The sequence below is a fragment of the Lissotriton helveticus genome, chromosome 8 (genome assembly GCF_964261635.1).
Source record: "Lissotriton helveticus chromosome 8, aLisHel1.1, whole genome shotgun sequence".
NCBI lineage: Eukaryota > Metazoa > Chordata > Amphibia > Caudata > Salamandridae > Lissotriton > Lissotriton helveticus.
The window spans coordinates 170,499,482-170,521,481 of NC_136069.1; the positions used below are offsets into that span (position 1 = coordinate 170,499,482).

At 48.8% G+C, this 22,000-nt stretch overlaps 1 protein-coding gene across 4 annotated transcripts in view; it reads left to right on the forward strand.

The window, feature by feature from the left end:
* Window positions 1-22,000, forward strand: part of BRWD1 (bromodomain and WD repeat domain containing 1) — a 2,464,655-nt gene that overhangs the window by 680,181 nt on the left and 1,762,474 nt on the right. For all 4 annotated transcript variants that reach the window (XM_078656838.1, XM_078656840.1, XM_078656841.1 and 1 more), the window contains one exon: window positions 7,557-7,691. In XM_078656838.1, coding sequence (XP_078512964.1) covers window positions 7,557-7,691 — 135 coding nt within the window. The remainder of the gene's footprint in view (window positions 1-7,556; window positions 7,692-22,000) is intronic.

Below are 22,000 nucleotides of genomic sequence, written 5' to 3' on the forward strand. Positions count from 1 at the left end.
TGGGGCAGTCTATTACCCTTCCTACCTTCTATCCTCCCCCTCACCCTTCCAAGGAGGAGGAGCGGCTTCACCGTGTCGACCCTAAGACGGCGGTGAGCTTTTATCTCGATACGACTAAAGACTATTGTGTGGACGACCAGCTCTTTGTTGGATTTCCTGGCTGCAGGAAAGGAAGAGCGGTGCACAAGCGCACACTTTCAAGATGGATTATCTTGTGCATTAAGATCTGCGACGCACTGGCTGGTAAGGAACCTCCAGAGGGTATAAGAGCTCACTCTACTAGAGCAAAGTCTTCTACATCTGCTTTGTCTAGGGGTGTTCCTGTAGAGGACATTTGCAGAGCGGCAACTTGGGCCTCCCTCCACACTTTCGCGAAGCATTACTGCTTAGATTCCGAAGTGAAGAGGGACGGCCACTTTGCTCGTTCTGTCCTCCAAGATTTTCTGGTATAGAAGAGTGGACACCCTCCTCTGGGAGTGGAGACTGCTGTGGGAATCTATTCACAAGGTGAGGAATCCACTGGCAGATGTATCCATCTGAAGAACAAGTTACTTACCTTCGTTAACGCTTTTTCTGGTGGATACAGTATCTGCCTGTGGATTCCTCACATGCCCACCCACCTCCCCGTTGTCCACTTTTCTATACCTGCAAGTATTTGTTATATTTTCTATCGGAAATGTTTAATTATGTTTACCTTTTGAGTTGTCTTCACACTGTGTGTTGGTTCAAATACTGGTTACTGTGTATACTACACTTGTTTATGTCGGTCCGTCCGTATGCCTCGGGCGCACGGAAAAAAGGGGTGGAACTGACGTCATCACGCCGACGAGGCCCTATTATGGTTCCAGTGACGTCGGCGGGGTCACGAGCAGAGTCGTACCCTCTGTGACGTCGTCCATGACCTCGCAGGCATGGAGAGCTACAAAAAATTCCGAATGGCTGCTGCGCAGGGGATATTCACAATGTGAGGAATCCACAGGCATATACTGTATCCACCAGAAAAAGCGTTAGCGAAGGTAAGTAACTTGTTCTTCATGCAGCTACTAGGAACGATTGCGCCTTGCATCCTAATAGTCTCCTATGCTAGACTTCAAATGCGTCCCCTTCGGGAATGCTTAGCATACCAGTGGAATCAGTCTCAATGTAAATTATCAGATATAGTGTTGGTGGACGGCCACACATCGCTCTCTGCAGTGGTGGAATCCGCAAAACCTTTCCAAAGGGCGGCCCTTCATTGACCTGGTTTCACAGACAGTGCTAACAGCAGAAGCATCACTCACTGGTTGGAGTGCTCATCTCCAAAGTCATACAATTCAGGGCATGTGGAGCCTGCAGCAAAAGCATCTTCACATAAATCATCTAGAGCTTCTAACGATATTTCTAGTGCTCAAAGCCTTTCAATTTCACTTGGTAGGCAAAGCTATCCTGATACGCACAGTCATGACAGCAATGTATTACATACAGAAACAGGGGTAGACACACTCTCTCCAGCTGTCACAACTAGCACAGACCATTCAGAGGTGGGCCATACATCACAAAATGCATCTCACAGAACACCTTCCAGGAGTAGACAATCAAATCGTAGATCTGCTCACCAGACAGAGACAACAGATGCACGAGTGGGAACTCCAACCTCGAGTTCTCCTCCCATTCTTTCAGATGTGGGGCTTCCCAGACATAGATCTGTTTGCCACACGCTAAAACACAAAATGTCCAAACTTCTCCTCCAGGTATCCACACCCATTTTCCAGGGGCAATGCACTATGGATGAATTGGTCAGGTATATTTGCCTACGCTTTTCCCCCTCTCCCACTTTATTTCACTAGTGGTTCTGAAGCTCAGGCAGGCGTCCCTGACACTAATCCTAGTTGCTCCCACATGGGCCTGTCAACCGTGGTTCACCACCCTGTTGGAGCTCTCAGTAATCCCTCATCGCAAACTACATCTTGCACCCAATCTCCTCACGCAGAGCTCTGGAGAGATAAATCATCAAGGTCCCGGTCATCTCAACCTTGCGATCTGGCTCCTGAAGTCAGAGTTTAACTACCTTAATCTTCTGCCAGAAAACATGAACATTATCATAGAGGCTAGAAGTCCTTCTACAAGAGCTTGCTATACATCAAAGTGGAAATAATTTGTTATTTATTGTAATAAACAATCAAATCAGCCCGCTTGATGCTTCAGTTCAGAACATCATCTGCTATTTACTGCGTTTTGCTTTTGTATAGCATGTTTGAATGCATTTGACTATCCACCAGGCAATACCTGATTTTGAGATGGGATAGCGTTATGAGGTGGAGCAAAAGCCACAAAGAGTTGTTTTGTATTACGGACAGGTTTTGTCCTTTCTATGTAGCAGATTAATGCTCTTTTAACATCTAGGGTGTGTAGAGCACGTTCTGCCCCAGAATCTGGAAGAGGGAAGAACACAGGCAACTCAACAGATTGGTTGATATGGAAGGCAGAAATCACATTGGGTAGAAATTTAGGATTAGTCCCAAGAACCACTTTGTTTCGGGGTACTTGTAAAAATGGTTCCTCTATAGTTAGTGCCTGAAGCTCACCTACTCTCCTCAGTGATGTAATAGTTATGAGGAAAACGACTTTCCAAGTGAAAAATTGCAACTCACATTTGTGAAATGTCTCAAAGCGGGGATCCATGAGTCTGGTGAGGACAATATTGAGATTCCGCACTGGGGCAGGTGGAAGTGTTGGGGGAATGACTCTTGCGTCCTACCATAAATGCCTTAATAACAGGCACTCTGAAGAGAGACAGATGTTGTCTATTTTGTAGGTATGCAGCTATTGCAGCAAGATGTAAACGTATTGATGTGTATGCTAAATTTGAAGGCTCTTAATGAACATTGACAATTCCCCCTAGAGCGTACTCCACTCGTAAAATATGGGCTTCTATGGCTTTTTTAGGAAACATCCCCGTAGATGACATCTGCAAAGCTGCAACATGGTCTACACCTCACACATTCACAAACCACTATTGGGTAGATGTGTTAGCAAGCTAGTGTAGGCAAGTCAGTTCTACGTTCACTCTTTCAAACCTCTGCAACAGCTACAGGTTAGCCAGCACTTTGGGAGATTACTGCTTTGTAGTCCATGCAAAGCATGTGATCTACAGCTCGCATGCATCGAACGGAAAATGCTACTTACCCAGTATGCATCTGTTTCTTGGCATGTAGAGCTGTAGATTCACATGCGCCCACTGGCCTCCCCGGGTACCTATACCTGTTGCAGTGATATTTATTTAGATACATACACATGAACATCTCTATTCTACTACTCTTACTAACTCCATTATCACCCCCTGTGGGAAAACAATCTAAAAATGGAGTTGATGCCCATGCGCACTATCACTGAAAGGAGGAGTCACCGACCTTGTGACTGGAAAGACTTCTTCGAAGAAAAACAAAGTGCAAACATCCAGATCTAACACTAGATGGCAGGCTAGGCAAAGCATGTCAATCCACAGCTCTACATGCCAAGAACAGATGCATACTGTGTAAGCAGCATTTTCCTTTCCGTGAACAGGATTTACACCTGATCTAGCCCCAGGCCTATGAAGTAAGATTAGCGCTTTGCTCTTTAACTTGCTGCTGCGTTTCTCCTGAGATGAATGCAATGTATTTGAAATCAAGACATCATTAATGATTGTAAGCTGTTTAAGGGCAGAGCCATGTGGTGTGGTGCTAGGATGTGACATGCAGACTGATATTTAGACCGGGTCCTTGCTGCCCCGCTCCGCAGTGGCTAGAGCCCTGGATTCTGGTTGCTCTGACTGTCCAAGTAATATTGAATTCTGAGTTTGGTTACCAGTGGTGGATTGCGGTGGATAGCCGAACCTATGATATTTTTTGTTAAGAAGGATGTGAGCATTACTACGTTTGTAGGAAGTTGTGTGGTACTGGCGGGATTGTCCTGGTATTCCTCTGTTCCAAGGCATCCATGCTGATACTGGTGCTTGTTTTCTGTTCTTTGAGTCGAAGTTGCCCTTTGTCAAGAGCAGCTCTCTTCCTTGAGGTTTCCTGCTTTGATCCAGGAAACCTTGGATAGTCCAGTGTGGATCTCAAATGTTAGGTTTTGTATTAGGTTTTCTTGTGGCTGTGCAGTTCCCAAAGGTCATGGTCTCATGTTTCTTGTAGTATGATCTGGTGAATTTAGTCAAAAGTTAAATTGTCGGTGTTGTAGGGCTCTTCTATGTAGTGAGTTGCCTCACTGATGCTTTTTTAGGTCTCGCACCTGCGATAGACGCAGCGAGACCTATAGTGGGCGGCTCTGCTTACAAGGAGACAAGAGATGGGCACGAGCAGCATGCCGGAATCGGATCAGGTTGCGCGCGTGAACACGCGCTCTGATTCCGGCATGCTGTTCCCAGTCACAATGAGAAGTGTGGCTCAGGGGTTAGAGGCAGCAGACCCGGAAGCTGAGATCGGTCCTGGACCAGGGTTCAATTCCCCGCCTCGGTGGGGTCTTGGGCTAAAAATTCCACGGACTCGATAATTCTCGCCCCGGTACCTCCTCGACTCACGGGTTCACACTCTGCGACTCTGGGCAATAGCTTGCTTAATCTCCACAACGGCCCCTCGCGGCGGGATGCCTGACTTTCACCTTGTGGATACCCTGCTATCTCACAGGGGAATACCAGGAAGGGTTCCCTAAGCAAGCGCCGGGAAACCCACTGCGGGTAGCTGTGCGCTATATAAGCTCATTTACATTTACAATGAATATATATATATATATATATATACACACACGCACGCACGCACACACACACACACACACACACACACACTCCCTCACTCCCTCACTCACTCACTCACTCACTCACTCACTCACTCACTCCTCCTTCTCCCCCCCCCCCCCCCCCCCCACCGGGCTCTTTCCGCGTGTCCCTCTCTCCCTCGTCAGCGAGCGGGTCAGTCTCGGCAACAGGCGGGGCTCTCCACGAGCACGGGAGCCCCGCTAGCTCACACGCAAATCTTACGGCTGGCTTCACGGGCACAAAAGCGCGGGGTAGGCTCCCGTCTGCTTCCTGTCTTTTTTTGCGGCCCCGTCCCAACACAGGATGCCTGGATTCCTGTCCGGGCTGCGGCGGTGAGTTTTTCAATACCTGACTTATTTATTTAATAGAGTACCTGTAATGCTTGTTCCTCTTTGTTGCCTCCCCCACCCGCAGTCTTTCTTTTCTCTCATCTTTCTCTAGCCCGCCCCTCATCCCCTTACTCTCTTCACCATTCTCTTCTTTGCCTCCTTCTACTTTATTAATCTCTTTCCTACCTCTCGCTGTGCCACACAGGCCTGTGCCTCCTAGAAAGGGCCCTGCTTGACACACGGTTCTTCCAGTTGCAACACACAAAACCTTCCCCTTTCAGTGGCAAAAACTTAGGTTTTGTTCCTGAAGCAGCGGTCTTGGGGCAGGAGGAGGGGGTGTGTGGTGGGGGGAATGGTGATCGTGTGTGAGTCTCTCCAATCTGTATGATTTCGTTTTTATGTTTTTTCAAGCGCTTTTAGCTAGCTGGTGGGGAGACGCCCTCATCCTAAAAACAGGTCCTGCAATGATAGCTCTCTGTTCTGTGGCCGCTGCCGCCTGCTTTGCATGAAAACGCCCTGTGGGTTTTAATGAGTGTCTGAGCTCGCTGGTAGGCTGTGGAGACCCCATTGTTCACACACATCTTGCAAGGGGGCGGTCTGTCTCTTCTCTGTGGAGCTGCCATAAACCAGGACGTGTGTCAGCGACGCCTTATCTTCTTGTATAGCGCCTTGTCATCGGCACTTGATGCGTTCAATAACATGAAAAACTCGTATGTTGCGATGGGGCTTTAAGCACTATCTCTCAATTCAGAGCAGTGCTTCCGGAGTGGGAGGTACTGCACATGCAGTGTGTGGTCACCCAGCAGTTTTGGCGTGTACTCACGGTTTTGGCCATGACAGCCTGAGCCAACCTTCACCCTGGAATTATATAGTGTTTGATGTAAAGCTGACCAGGGGGCGAAGTGCTTAAATTCCCACCATGGTGCAGTGAATAGGTACCTATGTCGAAGCATGTTCCCTGCTCTCTGTGCCATGGTGCGCCCAGTCGGGCACAAAGTATAAAATAATGTGAAGAGCATGCACACGCTAGGAGGCGCGCGTGTGTGTGTGTACGTGTAATTCTCAGAGGCACGCAGCTGTCTTAACTGGCGTGGTTCATGCTCAGAAGATTAAACAAAATTAAGTCTTTGCCTAGTGAGGCGCAGCACCTCTGCGCTGTAGAGCCAGATGTTGATTTGTTATTTTCGTTTCACGCACCGTGTAGTGTAGAGCCGTCTGTTTTTGCCTATGTTGTCGTAAGAACTCTTGTATTCCTCACACAGGAGCCCCTTTGCTCCCCTTATGGAGTGCAATCTCTCAACAGGCTTTTTGCATATTTGAGGCTCTCACAGATGTCTGGTGCAGGCGCTTACACGTCCCCCAAGCAGACAGAGCTGGGCATTGTACCGCTCTACGCCAACTTAGCTGCACATGTAAGTAAACCATCTTAAAAATGCCAGGCCAAGTGTTAGCAGGGAGCATACTATATGTGACCACTCAGTCTAGCTCGCAAGCGGTGCTGCCTCCTTCAGTAGGGCAGACTGCTTTCCTGTCCCCAAAAACAACAATTGAGAAAAGCTAGGGTCAAGATGGTCTGCTTTCAGGTGAAGTTGCTGTCCGTTCAGTATTCTGAGGTGCTTTCATCTGCGCCAGTCGGGGTGTTTGCTCTTTGACCTGATATATGTAAAGCGCTCTTTCTGTTGTTATAGATGGTGAGGTTCATTGTATTTTTTAAGCTATTAGCATAGTAAATAACAATGCCTTGTATTTATGTTTTAAAACCCAAAACATAAATAGAAGGCATTGTCATTTACAATGCCAATAGCTCAAAATCATGTGAATGAGAGACTTATTGCATTGCAAATGCTTGTTTTGTAAAGCCAGAACTTAGTTCAATGTCTTGTTGCTCTGTAGCAAAATCTGAATTGTGACTTTGATTATCATGGTTAATCTTCATATGGGAAAGTGCATTGGTTTGTTGTGATGCCATTTGGAATTCAGATCTATAGAAGTTACTTAGTTGTGAGGAAGAGGGAGGGGGGGCTGCTTCTTTGTATCATTTGTGGGCTTGTACTTGATGTTCAGTGGTAATGTTGTAAGACACTCATGTTTGTCCCCTTCCATTAATGTCTCTTCATTCTCTTTAATTGGATCAATGTCTTTGTTAGCTTAAAGTTTCAGTGATCCAGACAAAACCCTGAGTATGTTGTTTGAATTGTTGGAAATGGGTAGCTGATTTAGCCATCTCCGTGCAGGAGGATTTTAAATATTTTGAGGCAAGGCAGTTTGCAGGATTTGATGTTTCATGTCAGTTAATTCAGTTGGTGAATTTAACAGCCATGCATTTGACTATTAAGGAGAGCTAGCGATTCAGGTAAGTGACTTTCATCTGGATTAGTAACAAGAAAATTCATTTTAAAATTGATACGGGGGTTGTAAATGAGTGCCTGCTAATAATGTAGTGTTTATTGCAGGGACATGAAGATGAAGTATTTGTTTTGGAGCCACATCCATTTGATTCAAGAATTATGTTATCTGCAGGTCACGATGGAAATGTCTTCATATGGGACCTCACAAAAGGCATTAAAACAAAGCATTATTTTAACATGGTAAGATGGGCAAATGTTTTCTGCATATGTAGTTGGGGAATAACCTGGTAAGATGTGACAATAGTATGATTCATTGACATCCAAAGGATGTGTTGACAGCGTAAGCTCTGACATCTACAAGTTTGATCGAAAGTAATGATGGGGTCAAATATCATCAATCATGTTCATTCCACATTTACTCTTCCTTGAGATTGTTAGGTCTCACCTACAGACAGCTTTTAACTATCAGTTGTATAAGACCTATTGTGGACAATACCAACAGTGGGGTTAGGGCCATCCCATTGCTTTGCCATTGGTTATCTTGCTTTTCACAATTTTTTTTGCATTACTTTCTTTTATCTTCTGGTGTTTTGTCTCAATCTTGGAGTGTATTAGATGCATTACTCTGTTACACAATTCTATTGTTTATCATTCTGCCATCCAAAAAGTGCTTCCACTTGTATGCACGAGGAACTATTTTACATCAGAGCTATTTTACTTCTGAAAAGGACAGTCAATCATCACTATCATAATCAGTTATTTATCTCCTCTAAGCATTCTATGCAGAAGACAGCATTTTTTCGTGATACTTTTTTATCATAGCATTGTTGAAGCCAGAATGAGAGACTTTAAAGTGACAAATAGTTTTCTTTTTTTCCTGAGTTTTATATAGTGCTATCTTATCAGAGCGCTTTACATGAGCACCAGTTGCGTTACATGAGGACACATTCATTTTTTTGTTAGGCACGGGGAGGTTAAGTGATTTGCGCAGAATCACAGGATGTTGCGCGTCATTGCTAAGACTCTAATCCTTTTCCCCAGATTTGAGGTTGACTGCTCTAGCCATTAGGCCAACTCCTCTCCCATAAAATGTGTGCATGTAAGTTACGTAAACCAAATTTGTGATACCTGTAATGAAATGTTTTGGATCATTAAATCTAGACCTATTGGCTTTACTACTTCTTGTTTCTGTTGCTTTTATAATTTCTTGTTCTCTCCCATGTGAGTTGCTTCCCTCCTCAAATCCCCACCCCATGCTCTGCATGTTGCTATCCCCTCAAACCTGCTATTCTGCTGACTCCCCTCTCCCGGCCTGGCTTTTTACATTTATTTTTACAAACCCACCCTCAAGCCTTCTGTCCGCTTGAGCACTCAAGAACCTTACGCTCATCATCAGCCCATCTGCTGAGGGTCCCACGTACAAGAAGAGCAAATTGGGGTGACAGATGTTTCTCTACCGCAACAGCCAAACTCTGGAACACGCTGCCCCTCCACATCAAAACTGCTTCGACACTCCTCAATTTCAGAAAAAAACTCAACACCTGGCTGTTCTCAGCATAATTTCACTTCCTCCACATATGAGAGCTCTGCTACGTTAGCGCCGAGACACCCTTGGGTATTTGGGCGCTCTAAAAATCGCACTAAATAAATAAATAAATAAATAAGCTCCTATTTTACTTGAATAGCCCCTTCCCATCAAACTTGACTCTTGCATTTTTTTAAACCCCTTATTGCCTACCGGGCCAGCGCCTCAGTTGACCCTGCCCGCCTTCCCCGGTCTCGCCACTTGGTGTTTTCCATTTTCCCACTCTAATATTGTTTCCCTCTGCGCCTTTCCAAAGCAGACTTTCATGTTTTTTTAAGTCTCAGGAGCTGGGTTTTGCTATCCGGTCACCCCTTTCTTAAAGCGTGCTTTAACTTCAATTTTGTTTTTAAATCACATCTCCAGGATGGGAATTCAGTAGGGACTTTTTGCTGATGTAGAACAACCTTGGCAAAGCCAAAAGGAGAAACCTGTTGCCTTTGCTTTCTCTCAGTACACCTTTTTAGGTCTTGTTTATCTGTTCTGAGAGCCCTTGTCATTGATACATTAAATAAGTAAGTGTCTGACATTGTGTAGACTTGGCATGCAGTGTACAGGGATTTGTGAGTACAAGTCTGCCTAGAGGCCTCACAGTTTACTGCAATTGGCAGTGTTCAGAGGTGTCATAGCACAAGGTTGCCCTCAGACCCAGCAGTGCAGGAGATGGTCTAGCTGTCTCCAAGGCATATTTCGGGGTTATCAGAACAGTGCAATGCAGGGCTGGAAAATTGTTTTTTTTGTTGTTGTTTTTTTCTTCATTCAAGACTTAATTCAAGACTGGTACTGACTTCAGGGTTTCCTTTGTTCATGGCTTTTGGGTAGTGAGCAGGCTTGGCTGAGTCCACTGAGGTGGCATTGGAGAGAGTGGACATTGCTTAGGATTCACTTCAATGTTGTGAGAATGCATGGAAGGCAGAGTGCAAAAGAGGGCAGGCATTGTATAGAGCTACCAGATAGTGCGGACCTGTCATTGCATAGTATCTCTGAGACTGCATGTCTGATGGAGGACATGCCTGCCTGCAGGCCTGCCAGAAACCTGGACTGTCCACAGTGCTGCACAATGTGAGCATGGTTTCTTGTTTATTCTCAAGACTATCTTTGAGGGCTGGCATTGCTAAATATGCATGTATGAAAGGGAAATGTGTGTGAACATGACTGTAGGAAAGTGCCCCTTTTTGCACGGTTACCCCCCACTTTTTGCCTGACATCTGACGCAACTTGGCTTGGTGTGTCCTGGGCCCCTCCTAATCAGGTTCCCAGGGCTGGTGTTCTTTTCCAAGACTGTACCTTTGAACCCACAATTGGCACATCTCTGGCCACAGGCCCTGTACCTTGGCACCCACACTCTGCCATTGCAGGATGAGTATTGTGCAGAGAAAAGTGAAGAGTCCACATGGCACAAATTCCTGTGTGCCATTCCTGCAACTCACTGCCTGCGGCCTAGATAATTCACCCCTCTAGCAGGGTGCACTAGCCCCCAGATGAGGGCACAGTGGCATGAGCCCTGTGCCCTACAGTGTCTTAAGTCCATTCTTAGACACTGTAGTAAGGCCATAAAGAGTCATCTGGGAGTTGGTCATTACGTACTCCACAGCTCCTTAATGGCTTTACTAAAAACTGGGAAATTTGGCAGCAAACTTTTCATCAAATTAAACCCTCACTGATGCCAGTGTGGTTTTTCATGTAAAATGCACTGAAAAGCATCTCGGAGATGCCCCCTGAAAATCAACCAGCCCTGGTGTGGTCCCTGAATGGCTGCCCGCCATTTGCCACCACCAGACAGGTTTCTGGAAGCCTGGGTCGTGACCCTTCGCTCCCTGGGTCTAGACACACAGCCCATCCTGGGCCGAGGTGTGATAGCTCCTCCCCCAGGATCGTTTGGGTTCAGGAAGGGGAAACTTCAAAGACTTGCCACTTTTGGAAGCTCTCCCTGCCTCTTGCTGCTGCCAGCAACTGGCTCCCACTGGTTCTAGCCCCCACTTTGGGTGGGGGCAATCGACGGGAAAACCAAGCTAGAAAGAGATGTGTGCCCACCTTTGCCACCCCACCCCCGGTAGGGAAGGTGCAGTGAAGCACACATCTCAGTCCCCTCCATCTTGAAATGGGGGAACTCAGTTAATTAGGAAGAGGCTTATGTTCCCTCCCATTGGAGGGTGGCAATATAGGGGGTGTACCCACCCCAAGTAAGGGAACCATTGGTCCCGACCTGCACACCCTGTTAATGCCCCTAAACTAATATTTAGGGGCAAACCCGAACATTACCTCCTCAGATTCGAGGAAAAAAACAGAAGAGCTGTGCTGACCCAGGAAAACGAGGACAACTACTACTTTGGCCCCAGCCCTACCTGCCTGTCTGCCTCCGACCTGCCTACAGCGAAGAAACTGGTGTGTCCAGCAGCCCCCTAGAACCCAGAGGTTCTGGGGGGCTGCTGGACTCGCCTTGCAGACTCTCATGTGAGCGCTTCACTCTCCTTACAGACTCATGTGAGCACTGTATTTGCTCAACAAAGACCCCAGGACCAGATTCCGGCGACTCCACGATTATGCACCGGATGCCCACGGCCTGTGTTTGAGTGGCCCAACACCACACGAAGGTCTCCCCAGCAATCATGACCCGGGATCTGGTGATCCCCCGACCTGCCTCAAGACGACGTCTGCAGCCTCAACCTGAAGGGTCCCTATGGTTACCCCAGATTTTTTTTGCCTTGTGTTTAGCTGGTTTTCGACTTAGTTGGCCTGGGATCCTGCTAATCAGGGCCCCAGGCTATCTTCTCTCTCTGTAAAATGGACTCCATGTACCTTAGGTACATAACTAATTGGATATTGGGTCACCTTATGAGCCCCTGTATAGTGTACTGTAGGTAACCAGGGCATAGGTGCTCCCAAGGCCTACCAGGGGCTGCAGCATATCTTTTGCCACCCCTGACTGGCCATCCAAACTCACACAACTGGCTGATCACTCAGCTGGGGCAAGGTCGTGTAATCACCCCTTGCTTGGATATAGTATTCCTATATCTAACCTTATATATAGACACATAGGCACCTATAAGTCACTCCTATGGCAGGCCTTAACAATCCTGAAGGCAGAGTGCTTGGTTTTATGTGAGATGGTGCTCTAGCATGAGCTGAGCCTGTCTGCAGCTTTCGGAACCATGTCCTTATAGCTGTTCTATGATATAGCCATACCATAAACTCTTAAGTGCATTATGAACCTCGCTGTTAATGGCTAACTTTGGTTTGGCTTTATCTAAACATGTCGTGTAAGGTGTCATACGCTTTGGAATACTACCCCCTCGCCAGTTCTGGCGACGGGGGTAGCATTCCACCCTTCTAGAGGGAGAAGACATGTTGTTCCTACTAATCCCGTTTAAAGTTAACCAGTGCCTCAGCATCACAAAATGGATGCTGCTGCCACAGACACAAGTCTGACCTCCTGCTGCTGGGAGTCCTTCCAGCGAGGGAGGCTTGGAGAATAGGCTTCCTGTCTTGGGAGGCGCTAGCACCACCCCAGACAGGCTATAGTGTATTGGGGCAGGGAGGGCTGAATGAAATGAGACACTGCCTGGGGCACACAGGGTGTCCCATGCATAGTCCAGTTCAAACCGGTGCTGGGGCACTCCAGCCCCAGGTCTGGCGCGAAACTGGACAAAGGGTAAGAGGTTTAACCACCCCCTTCCTGGGTCCCACCCATAAGAGGGACCTAGCGGGTAATCCAGCCCCTAAATTTGGTATATAGGTAGGAGCTGAGTCCCAAGACTTTAGATTTATCCTGACTGAAACTCTGAAACAAAACTCTGGACCTTCGACGATCTACTTTGCAAGAAGACGACTGAGGTATCTCCCTTGTGGTCAAGGAGTGACTACCCTGCACAAGCAGGCACCATCAATCGATCAACGGTTTGCTTTGTTGATGCTCCCGCTGTGAGAAGTTGGCCTGGTAAATGATGTTCACTATTCTAGTGAACACCTTGCACCAGTCCAAACTACCCTTATGGTGATGGTTGTAAGTCAACCTTCTCTTCCAGGGGATACTCATTAATAGTCATAAGCACTGAATTATCTCCGCCCATGAGCGGGAACCTGGAACACATAAACAATATACATATATATGTTTAAATATATCAAAAAGTACATAGTACTAAACTAATTATACACATATACATGTATAATAACCATAATATGCAGCCTAACATATATACATAGGCTAATAAAGCCAAACTTACACACGTTCTGAAGCATGAAAATATGCTGTATATAAATGCAATAAACAGGCATGAGCCTAAAATGCATTTCATAACCATGAAAACCTTTTATTTTCATCAAAGAACCTGTTGTAAACAGTTATTAGCCTAAAAGGCTGCATATGAAAAAATGTCTGTGTACAGAAAATCAGACTGGCACCCTGCCTTTAAGGCCCCAGATAATCTGCACACTTTGCCTTTAAGGCCTCCAGGAGAACTCTGTTCCCATCATGCACCCCAGGTGACAGTTAGGTCAGTTCTTTTTTCCGGCTTGTTCTGTGAGGAACCTGGAACTTGAGCTCTGCTAATTTTTGCAGTTTTTCTGTCAGAAGTTGTTTTTTTCTTGTCTTTTTGACAATATACTACTCTGGTGGTGGTTTAATACCTTTTTCTGACTAAACTGTTGGATTATTTTACAAATGTCCTTCCTGTGGGAAGATGATGTCAAAAAACGGACCCACACTCTGTTTGTGTGGTTTGTCTTCCAGCTTCTCATAAGGTGGAAGAGTGTTATCACTGCCTCAACCTTTCTAGTAGGACTTTAAGAGAAAGGGAGAAAATGAGGTTGCTGGGCCTTCTGGAGAGAGAAAGCCGTGGTGAGAAGGGCTCCTAGAGCTTGTTATCATCTGCTATGCCATCTTCTCAACCCAAACGTCGAAGAACAGCTTCTCCTGAAGGTAGAACTAAGAAACATCGACTCCAGGGAGCGTCGCCGTCAAAAAAGGGGCGCTCGACGTCGAGATCCAGATCGCCGTCAGCATTGTCGGCGTCGAAGAGGGCTCCATCGACGTCGAGGACTTCGCCGGTGAGGCAAGGTTCAGCGTCTCGACAGTCGCCGTCGAAATCTTTTTCGACGTCGAGACATCTGGTGTCGATTGCAGTAAGGACGACGGGGGTCGAAGGATCGTAAGAGATCGACGTTGAGGGAAGAGAGGCGTCCGACGTCGAAGGATTAAGTGTCGACTTCGAAGGATCCAGTGTCGACGTCGAAGAGGGAGTCATCGATCGACGTCGAAGGAGAGACGTACGTCGTCTTCGAGGAAAAGGTCGATGTCGAGAGGAAGATCGGCGTCGAAGAATTCGACGTCGAGACCTAAAAAGAGAAGGTCGAGGTCTCCATCGCAACGTATGTCGACGTCGAAACTTGCTTCGGGCTCGAAGCATGGAGTGTCAGAGTCTAGTTCTCCCCCACCTGATGAAAGGTCTGTTTCGAGACTATCAAGACCAGCCTCTCGGACCTCACTTAGGTCTTTGTCGAGGTCAGAAATAAGCTGTTAGACCTGTCCGCCCATTGGGTGGTCCCTCCTGTCATTATTTATTTTGTCCCCTTTTTGCCCCTCATAACCTTTCACATTTTTATGTCCACTGGGAATTTCTGTCGTTGACCTGGGGGTTAGGTGCTCCTTGACCCCATGTTTCCTCACAGACCCAGAAATCCCTCCTTTTCTGAGGTAAAGCCTAGATGCCTAAAATGGTGGACAGTAACTGCCATAACGGACACCTCCGGAGAAAGGCCCATAGGACAACATAGGAATGCTCTAGCACCTTCCAGCTGGTTCTGGAAGCTTGAGGGTAGCCTATAAAAGGGTCAGTACTAGGGCGGCCATTTTGGAGAGAGTGAGAGGAAGGATTGGAGTGGGAGTGCAGTGAGGAGTTTAGACTATTGTGAAGGGAGGTTAGTGCAGTGTGGGAGGGATTGACTACCCCTTGGGGCTACAACCCCCCCGCAATTGACATTACCCCCTGGCAGTGGATCTAGCCCTGCTGACCTCCACGGGAAGACAACGCTTCTTTCATCCATTAATGCCACTGCGGGAAGATCTGGACAAGTGTTAGGGTGTCAGGAAGTCAGGAAGTCAATTTACGAAGGGGAAGCGGACTTTACTTCTTTCATTATCCCCTTGACCTTGTTCGAATCGCCTCAGGAGCTGTCGGAAACCCAGACCCCTTTCATCCTGACATCACTCCCCGGAGCTTGCCCGCCAACACGGAGTTTTCTTCCCCCAACTGGCGTACCTGGCGGTGTTGCCGTGGGCTGACTTTGTCCCTGCAGTGAAGTGGTGCTGTCGGGTGCCGGACCCGCTGGAGTCTGGTTTACAGGTCTGGCAAGTGTGAGGAAGGCGCCTACCGCTGGAGTGATCATTCCGCTGTGGAGGAGCGGACAGAGGGTAAAGTTGTCTTGTGCTCCGGGAGAAGGGCGGAAGCGTAGGCGAGTGAGGTCCCGCCCCGTGCTATCGAGGAAGAGCGCAGGAAGGCGGGACGAACCCGTAGGAGGACGACTGAGGGGAGGTTCTTCGCATCACAACGAGCGAAAGGGAGGGGACTCCAGAAGTCAGCTTGGACGACGGAGACCGTGGCAATCCCCTTCCGTGTGCCAGCCGCAAAGGGGCCCGCCCAGCTGAGGAGAACGTCGGATGTGGACCTTCGGAGTCACCGCCTGCCTACCTGAGTTCACCGGACCTTCGGTTGCTGTCGCTGGTATCAAGTAAGGTGGGGAATTGGGCTTGCAAAAGGCCAGACAGTGCTCGTGGGTCCTCGGTTGAGCCAAGTGGTGGTCAGCCTTTTTCTTCCCTCCCTCTCCGGCTGAAATTGGAAGACTTGCAGGAAAACCGGAGGGGGGACAGAAACGTAACTGGAAACTCAGGAGCCTTACCAGGGGGTCCTAGGCTAATTTGAGACTAGAGCTTATACTGGGAGGAACGAAAAGTCACTATTCATCGAGGAGACAAGCTCCTCTTCCCAGTGATTGACTAAATAAGAGTTTGCCCCTTTAAGAGGGGGAGGTGAATCCCTCTGGGAAGTTCAGAAGCTCAATTTTAAGGGGAAATTGATATTTGACCTCAGATGAACATGTAGAGATTGTTCAGTCTTAAATCTACAATTAGCGTGCTAGACAGATAGCTGATAGAATTCTTTCTTTTCAGAGAATTAATGCCTTGAAATAACATCAGAGTCTAACTTCTCCTATTAGGAAATGTACTGATTTAAAGAATATACCTGATTCACAACATCATAATCTGAACACAAGGGAAGAATTGTTTTTGAATCTTGTACCCAAGTTCTCTCATATGTTCCCAAAAATAAGTGTAACTGGAAAGTAGTCTAAATGCTGATTTATTAGAATACGTGCAACAACGAAACTAACTTAAGGAAAGATAAAGCTTTTCTACTTTTATAAAAATTAAGGTGTAGTATCATTTTTGAGTGGATGGACGTTATGTTACTGAAGGGTGTGACGCAAACTTAACACATGTACCTTTGGGATAAAGCCTACCTACTTTGTGCCAAGCTACCCTATGTAGACTGGTAACTCCAGGTCCAACATAATTGGTGTCCAGTGGTGGGATGAGAACTGTGTTTGCGTCCACTCTATAGTAACGTAGTGTACTCCATAGGTCTACACCTGGAGTTTTCTCCTGGCGGACTTCCTAATTAGTTCTTTTGCTTTTTCCAAATTTACTCCTGGTGGTGGGTGGAGGTTGCTTCGAATTGCCCTTTGAACCAATTCCTCCCGAGTGGCTGTCCCGATATCTCTCATTAGCAAAATGGAATTTGCTCTGGAGGAACTGGAGACCTATACTACAGTCCAGCTTAGAGACTTTTGCCAGAAGATGGGAGTGTTTTTAAGCGTGGTGCTAAGAAGGGGGAACTCCAGATCAGTTTGAGAGCGTGGGTGGCAGCACATGGAGAGGGGAAGGAGGAGGAAGAGGGGACGGACCGGGACACGATAATAGGGGTAGATTGGTTGTTCCAACCTGAGATGGGGAACCTACTACCAGGACCTAGGACCCTTTCAAGGGAGGGCAGCAGTGTCTCCGGAAGAAGCTTAACCGAAGCTGAACTAGTGGACAGGAGGGAAAAAAAGACAGCTAAAGTGGGAGTTAACCAGGTTGGAAAAGGAGAGGGAGGAGCAGAGGATGGCTCACGAGTTGAAGCTTAGGGAATTAGAACTCAAGGCCCTGCAGATAGGACCCTCCAATTCTCCAAATGGTGGCAGCGAAACAAAGGAACTGACCAGGGAACCCAGACCCTACCTGCCTAAGGATGTAGTTGCCAGCTACAGCCCGGGGGATGACATCGCCAAGTGGCTGGCTGCCTATGAGGTCTCCTTAAGAGCCCATGGGATCCTAGAAAGACACTGGGGGGTGGCCTGTACAAGTACATGCCTCCTGCAGGACGGGATACACTATTGGCCCTAGAGCAGGAAGAGCAGACCCACTACCCCACCATGAAAGTGGCGCTGATCAAGAAGTTTGGGCTGACCCCAGAGAAGTACCGGCAAAGGTTCAGGGGTAGTCACAAATTAGGCACACAGAATTGGGTGGATTTCTTGGACTACGCAAGGAAGGCACTAGAGGGTTGGATTCAAGGCAGCGAGGTGAGGGACTACGAGGGGTTGTACGACCTTATTCTCAAGGAGCACCTACTCGAGAAATGCTTTCCCGAGCTGCGTCAACACCTGGTGGACAGCAAGCTGACCAACCCCCGGAAGCTTGCTGAGGAGGCGGACATCTGGGCAAGTACCCGGGTGTCCTCAAAGGGGACTGGAGGGGATTCCCAAAGGGCCGGACAGGGTGCCCCCAGAAGAAGGAAGGGGGAGATAAAAAGCGGGAGTTCTCAAAAGGCCCCTAAAACAGTTTCCAGGGAAAAGGAACAGGATTCACCCCTAAGGCTAACCCGCCCGAAACCCTCATCCTGGCCAAATCCAGCAGCCAAGGGTTGTCCACTGCTTTGAGTGTGGTGGTGTTGGACATTATAAGGGAGATGTCAAGTGCCCAAAAAGACCACCCCCTCCCACAGGAGGAAAAGCCCCGGGAGTCGCTAGTGTAGTGCTCGGGGAGGAGTTGCCCTTAGATAAGGGGGGTGAGTGGGCGGGTGTCACCTTAGTGTCCCTGGGAGGTCGGGAGATGGTTTCTAAGATCCAGGTGCCCCCAAATACTGTAAAGTATGGGCAATGGGTCACCATCAATGGCCAAAGAGGGGAGGCTCTGAGAGACACAGGAGCCAGTATGACTATGGTAAGGAGTCAACTGGTGTCTTCAGAGCAGGTGATTCCACATGTACTCCACCCCGCCGCGATGGCTGACGGCAGATTGGGCCACTACCCTGTGGCCGAGGTTCCCTTTGAGTGGGAAGGGGTTGCAGGTTCACTTCGAGTTGCCGTAAGCCCTGCCGTGCCAGTCGATTGTCTGTTGGGAAATGACATGGAGCACAATGCTTGGAAGGAGGTGGAATACCGGACTCATTCGGAGATGCTGGGTACACCTGACTGGGCCTGTGCAAGCACAAGGTCCGCGACTACCGGGAGGGGGAGTTCGCATGGGCTGGAGCCTGGAACAATGGCCCAGCCAGCTGCCAAAAAGGGAAAGAACCGAGGACAGGAGAAGCCTGCTTCCACGTCCCATGAGACAGATCGGCCACCTGCGGGGGTGGACCAGGAGTCCATGGAGGGGGAAGTAGTCTCTCTGGAGGACTTACCTATCCCTGCTGAGTGGCATGTGGAAGGAGGGCCTACCAGGGAGGAGTTTAGTAAGGGCCAGAAGGAGTGCCCTACCCTTGAGGAACTGAGGCGACAGGCCGAAGCCCAGGCAGCAGGGAACGTTGCAGGGAACTACCATATTTACTGGGAGGACGGACTCCTCTACAGTGAACCAAAGGTACCTTTGCCCGGTTCATCACGGGCCCTGGTAGTCCCTCAACGGTACAGAGCCTTTCTTTTAGAATTGGCTCATGAGATTCCCTTGGCAGGACACTTAGGACAGGACAAGACCTTTGCCCGGCTCGTCCCCCACTTTTACTGGCCTCAGATGAAAGTGGCATCCGACACATACTGCCGGACATGTGTATCCTGCCAAGCCAGTGGGAAAACAGGGGTGAAGCTGAAAGCTCCCCTGGAACCACTTCCTGTCGTTAGCACCCCCTTTGAAAGGGTGGGCATCGACATTGTGGGGCCATTGGATCCACCTACTTCAGCTGGTCACAGGTTTATCCTGGTTTTGGTGGATCATGCCACACGGTACCCAGAGGCAATTCCTCTGAGGACTGTCACTGCACCTGTAGTGGCTAGGGCCCTGATGGGGATCTTTACCCGAGTGGGTTTCCCCAAAGAAGTTGTGTCTGACAGGGGGACCAACTTCATGTCAGCATATATGCGGGCAATGTGGAAGGAGTGTGGAGTGACCTACCGGTTCACCACTCCCTACCACCCCCAGTCCAACGGACTGGTAGAAAGGTTCAACAAGACCTTGAAAGGCATGATAAGAAGTCTGCCTGAAAGCCTGCGGAGGAAATGGGACGTCCTCCTGCCCTGTTTGCTATTCTCCTACAGGGAAGTGCCGCAGAAGGGAGTGGGCTTTAGCCCCTTTGAGCTACTGTACGGGCACCCTGTGCGTGGACCTCTCAGCCTGGTGAAGGATGGATGGGAAAAGTCTCCCAGAAAGCCTCCCCAGGATGTGGTGAGCTACATGCTGGCCTTCCGGAGCCAAATGGCAAAGTTGTGGAAGCAAGCTTCTGACAACTTGGAAGCCAGCCAAGCAGTGATGAAGGAGTGGTATGACCACAACGCTCACCCGGTGGAGTTGGAGCCTGGTCAGAAAGTGTGGGTGATGGAGCCTGGAGAGCTAAGTGCCCTCCAGGATCGTTGGACAGGCCCCTTTGAGGTGTTGGAGAAGAAGGGTAAGGCCACCTATCTGGTGGATCTTAAGACCCCTCGACAGCCCCTACGGGTGCTACATGCCAACCGCTTCAAACCCCACCATGAGAGGCCCGAGGTCATCTTGATGATGGTGACTGATGGTGCAGAGGAAGCAGAAAGCGAGCCTCTCCCTGATCTCTTTTCGTCTCAAGAAAAGGATGGGTCGGTGGAAGGAGTGATACTCTCCCCATCCCTAACTCCTGAGCAGCGAGGGGACTGCTGCCAGGTCTTGGAGCAGTACTCCTCGTTGTTCTCCCTTGTCCCGGGAAGGACCCACCTGTGTACCCATGACGTGGACACAGGAGACAGCCCACCAGTGAAGTCTAAGACCTACCGGCTGTCAGACAAGGTGAAGGCCAGCATCCACGGTGAGGTTACCAAGATGCTGGAGCTAGGAGTCATTGAACCTTCCAGTAGCCCCTGGTCCAGTCCGGTGGTTCTAATACCAAAAGCTGCTCCACCGGGCACCACTCCAGAACTGAGGTTCTGTGTGAATTACCGGGGACTAAACTCAGTAACTAAGACTGATGCGCATCCGATCCCAAGGGCGGATGAACTCCTTGACCGGCTAGGAGCTGCCCAATACTTAAGTACCTTTGACCTCACTTTGGGGTACTGGCAGATCTCCCTTACAGATGGAGCAAAGGAAAGGTCAGCCTTCTCCACGCCTGAGGGTCACTACCAGTTATGTGTGATGCCCTTTGGGCTCAAGAACGCCACTGCCACTTTTCAGCGGCTGGTGAACCAGGTCCTCTCTGGAATGGAGTCTTTCTCCGCTGCTTATCTGGATGACATTGCCGTCTTCAGCAGCAGTTGGGAGGACCATTTGTGTCACTTGCAAGCTGTTCTCCAGGCCCTGAAACAGGCTGGCCTGACAATCAAGGCCAGTAAATGTCAGATAGGGCAGGGGTCGGTTGTGTACCTAGGCCACTTGGTGGGAAGGGGAGCAGTGCAGCCCCTCCAGGCAAAGATTGAGGCAATCATGGCCTGGGAGCCCCCCAAGACCCAAACTGAGGTCCGAGCTTTCCTGGGCCTCACAGGTTACTACCGTCGCTTTGTGAAGGGGTATGGCACTATTGTAGCGCCCCTCACAGAGCTCACATGCAAGAAACAACCTCAACGGGTAGTCTGGACAGAGGCTTGTCAGCAAGCCTTCGAGAAGCTGAAACAAGCAATGTGTGCGGCACCGGTCCTAAGGGCCCCAGATTTCTCCAAGGAGTTCATTGTCCAGACAGACGGATCAGAGCATGGCATTGGGGCAGTGTTATCGCAAATCAATGAAGAGGGTCTGGATCAACCAGTTGTCTTCCTGTCTAGGAGACTGCTTCCCCGGGAACAGAAGTGGAGTGCAATTGAGCGGGAAGCTTTTGCAGTGGTATGGGCTCAGACGAAGTTGCGGCCATACCTGTTTGGCTCGCATTTCCTGGTTCAGACCGACCACCGGACCCCTTCGTTGGCTGATGCAGATGAAGGGGGAGAATCCCAAGCTGTTGAGATGGTCCATCTCCCTACAGGGAATGGACTTCCGGGTGAAACATCGGCCTGGTGTGGACCACGCCAATGCAGACGGTCTCTCTAGGTATTTCCACCTTAGTGATGAGGACTCCCAAGGGGTTGGGTAGTTCTCCCCACTTTCAGCTGGGGGGGCGCGTGTTAGACCTGTCCGCCCGTTGGATGGTCCCTCCTGTCATTATTTATTTTGTCCCCTTTTTGCCCCTCATAACCTTTCACATTTTTATGTCCACTGGGAATTTTTGTCGTTGACCTGGGGGTTAGGTGCTCCTTGACCCCATGTTTCCTCACAGACCCAGAAATCCCTCCTTTTCTGAGGTAAAGCCTAGATGCCTAAACTGGTGGACAGTAACTGCCATAACGGACACCTCAGGAGAAAGGCCCATAGGACAACATAGGAATGCTCTAGCACCTTCCAGCTGGTTCTGGAAGCTTGAGGGTAGCCTATAAAAGGGTCAGTACTAGGGCGGCCATTTTGGAGAGAGAGAGAGTGAGTGGAAGGATTGGAGTGGGAGTGCAG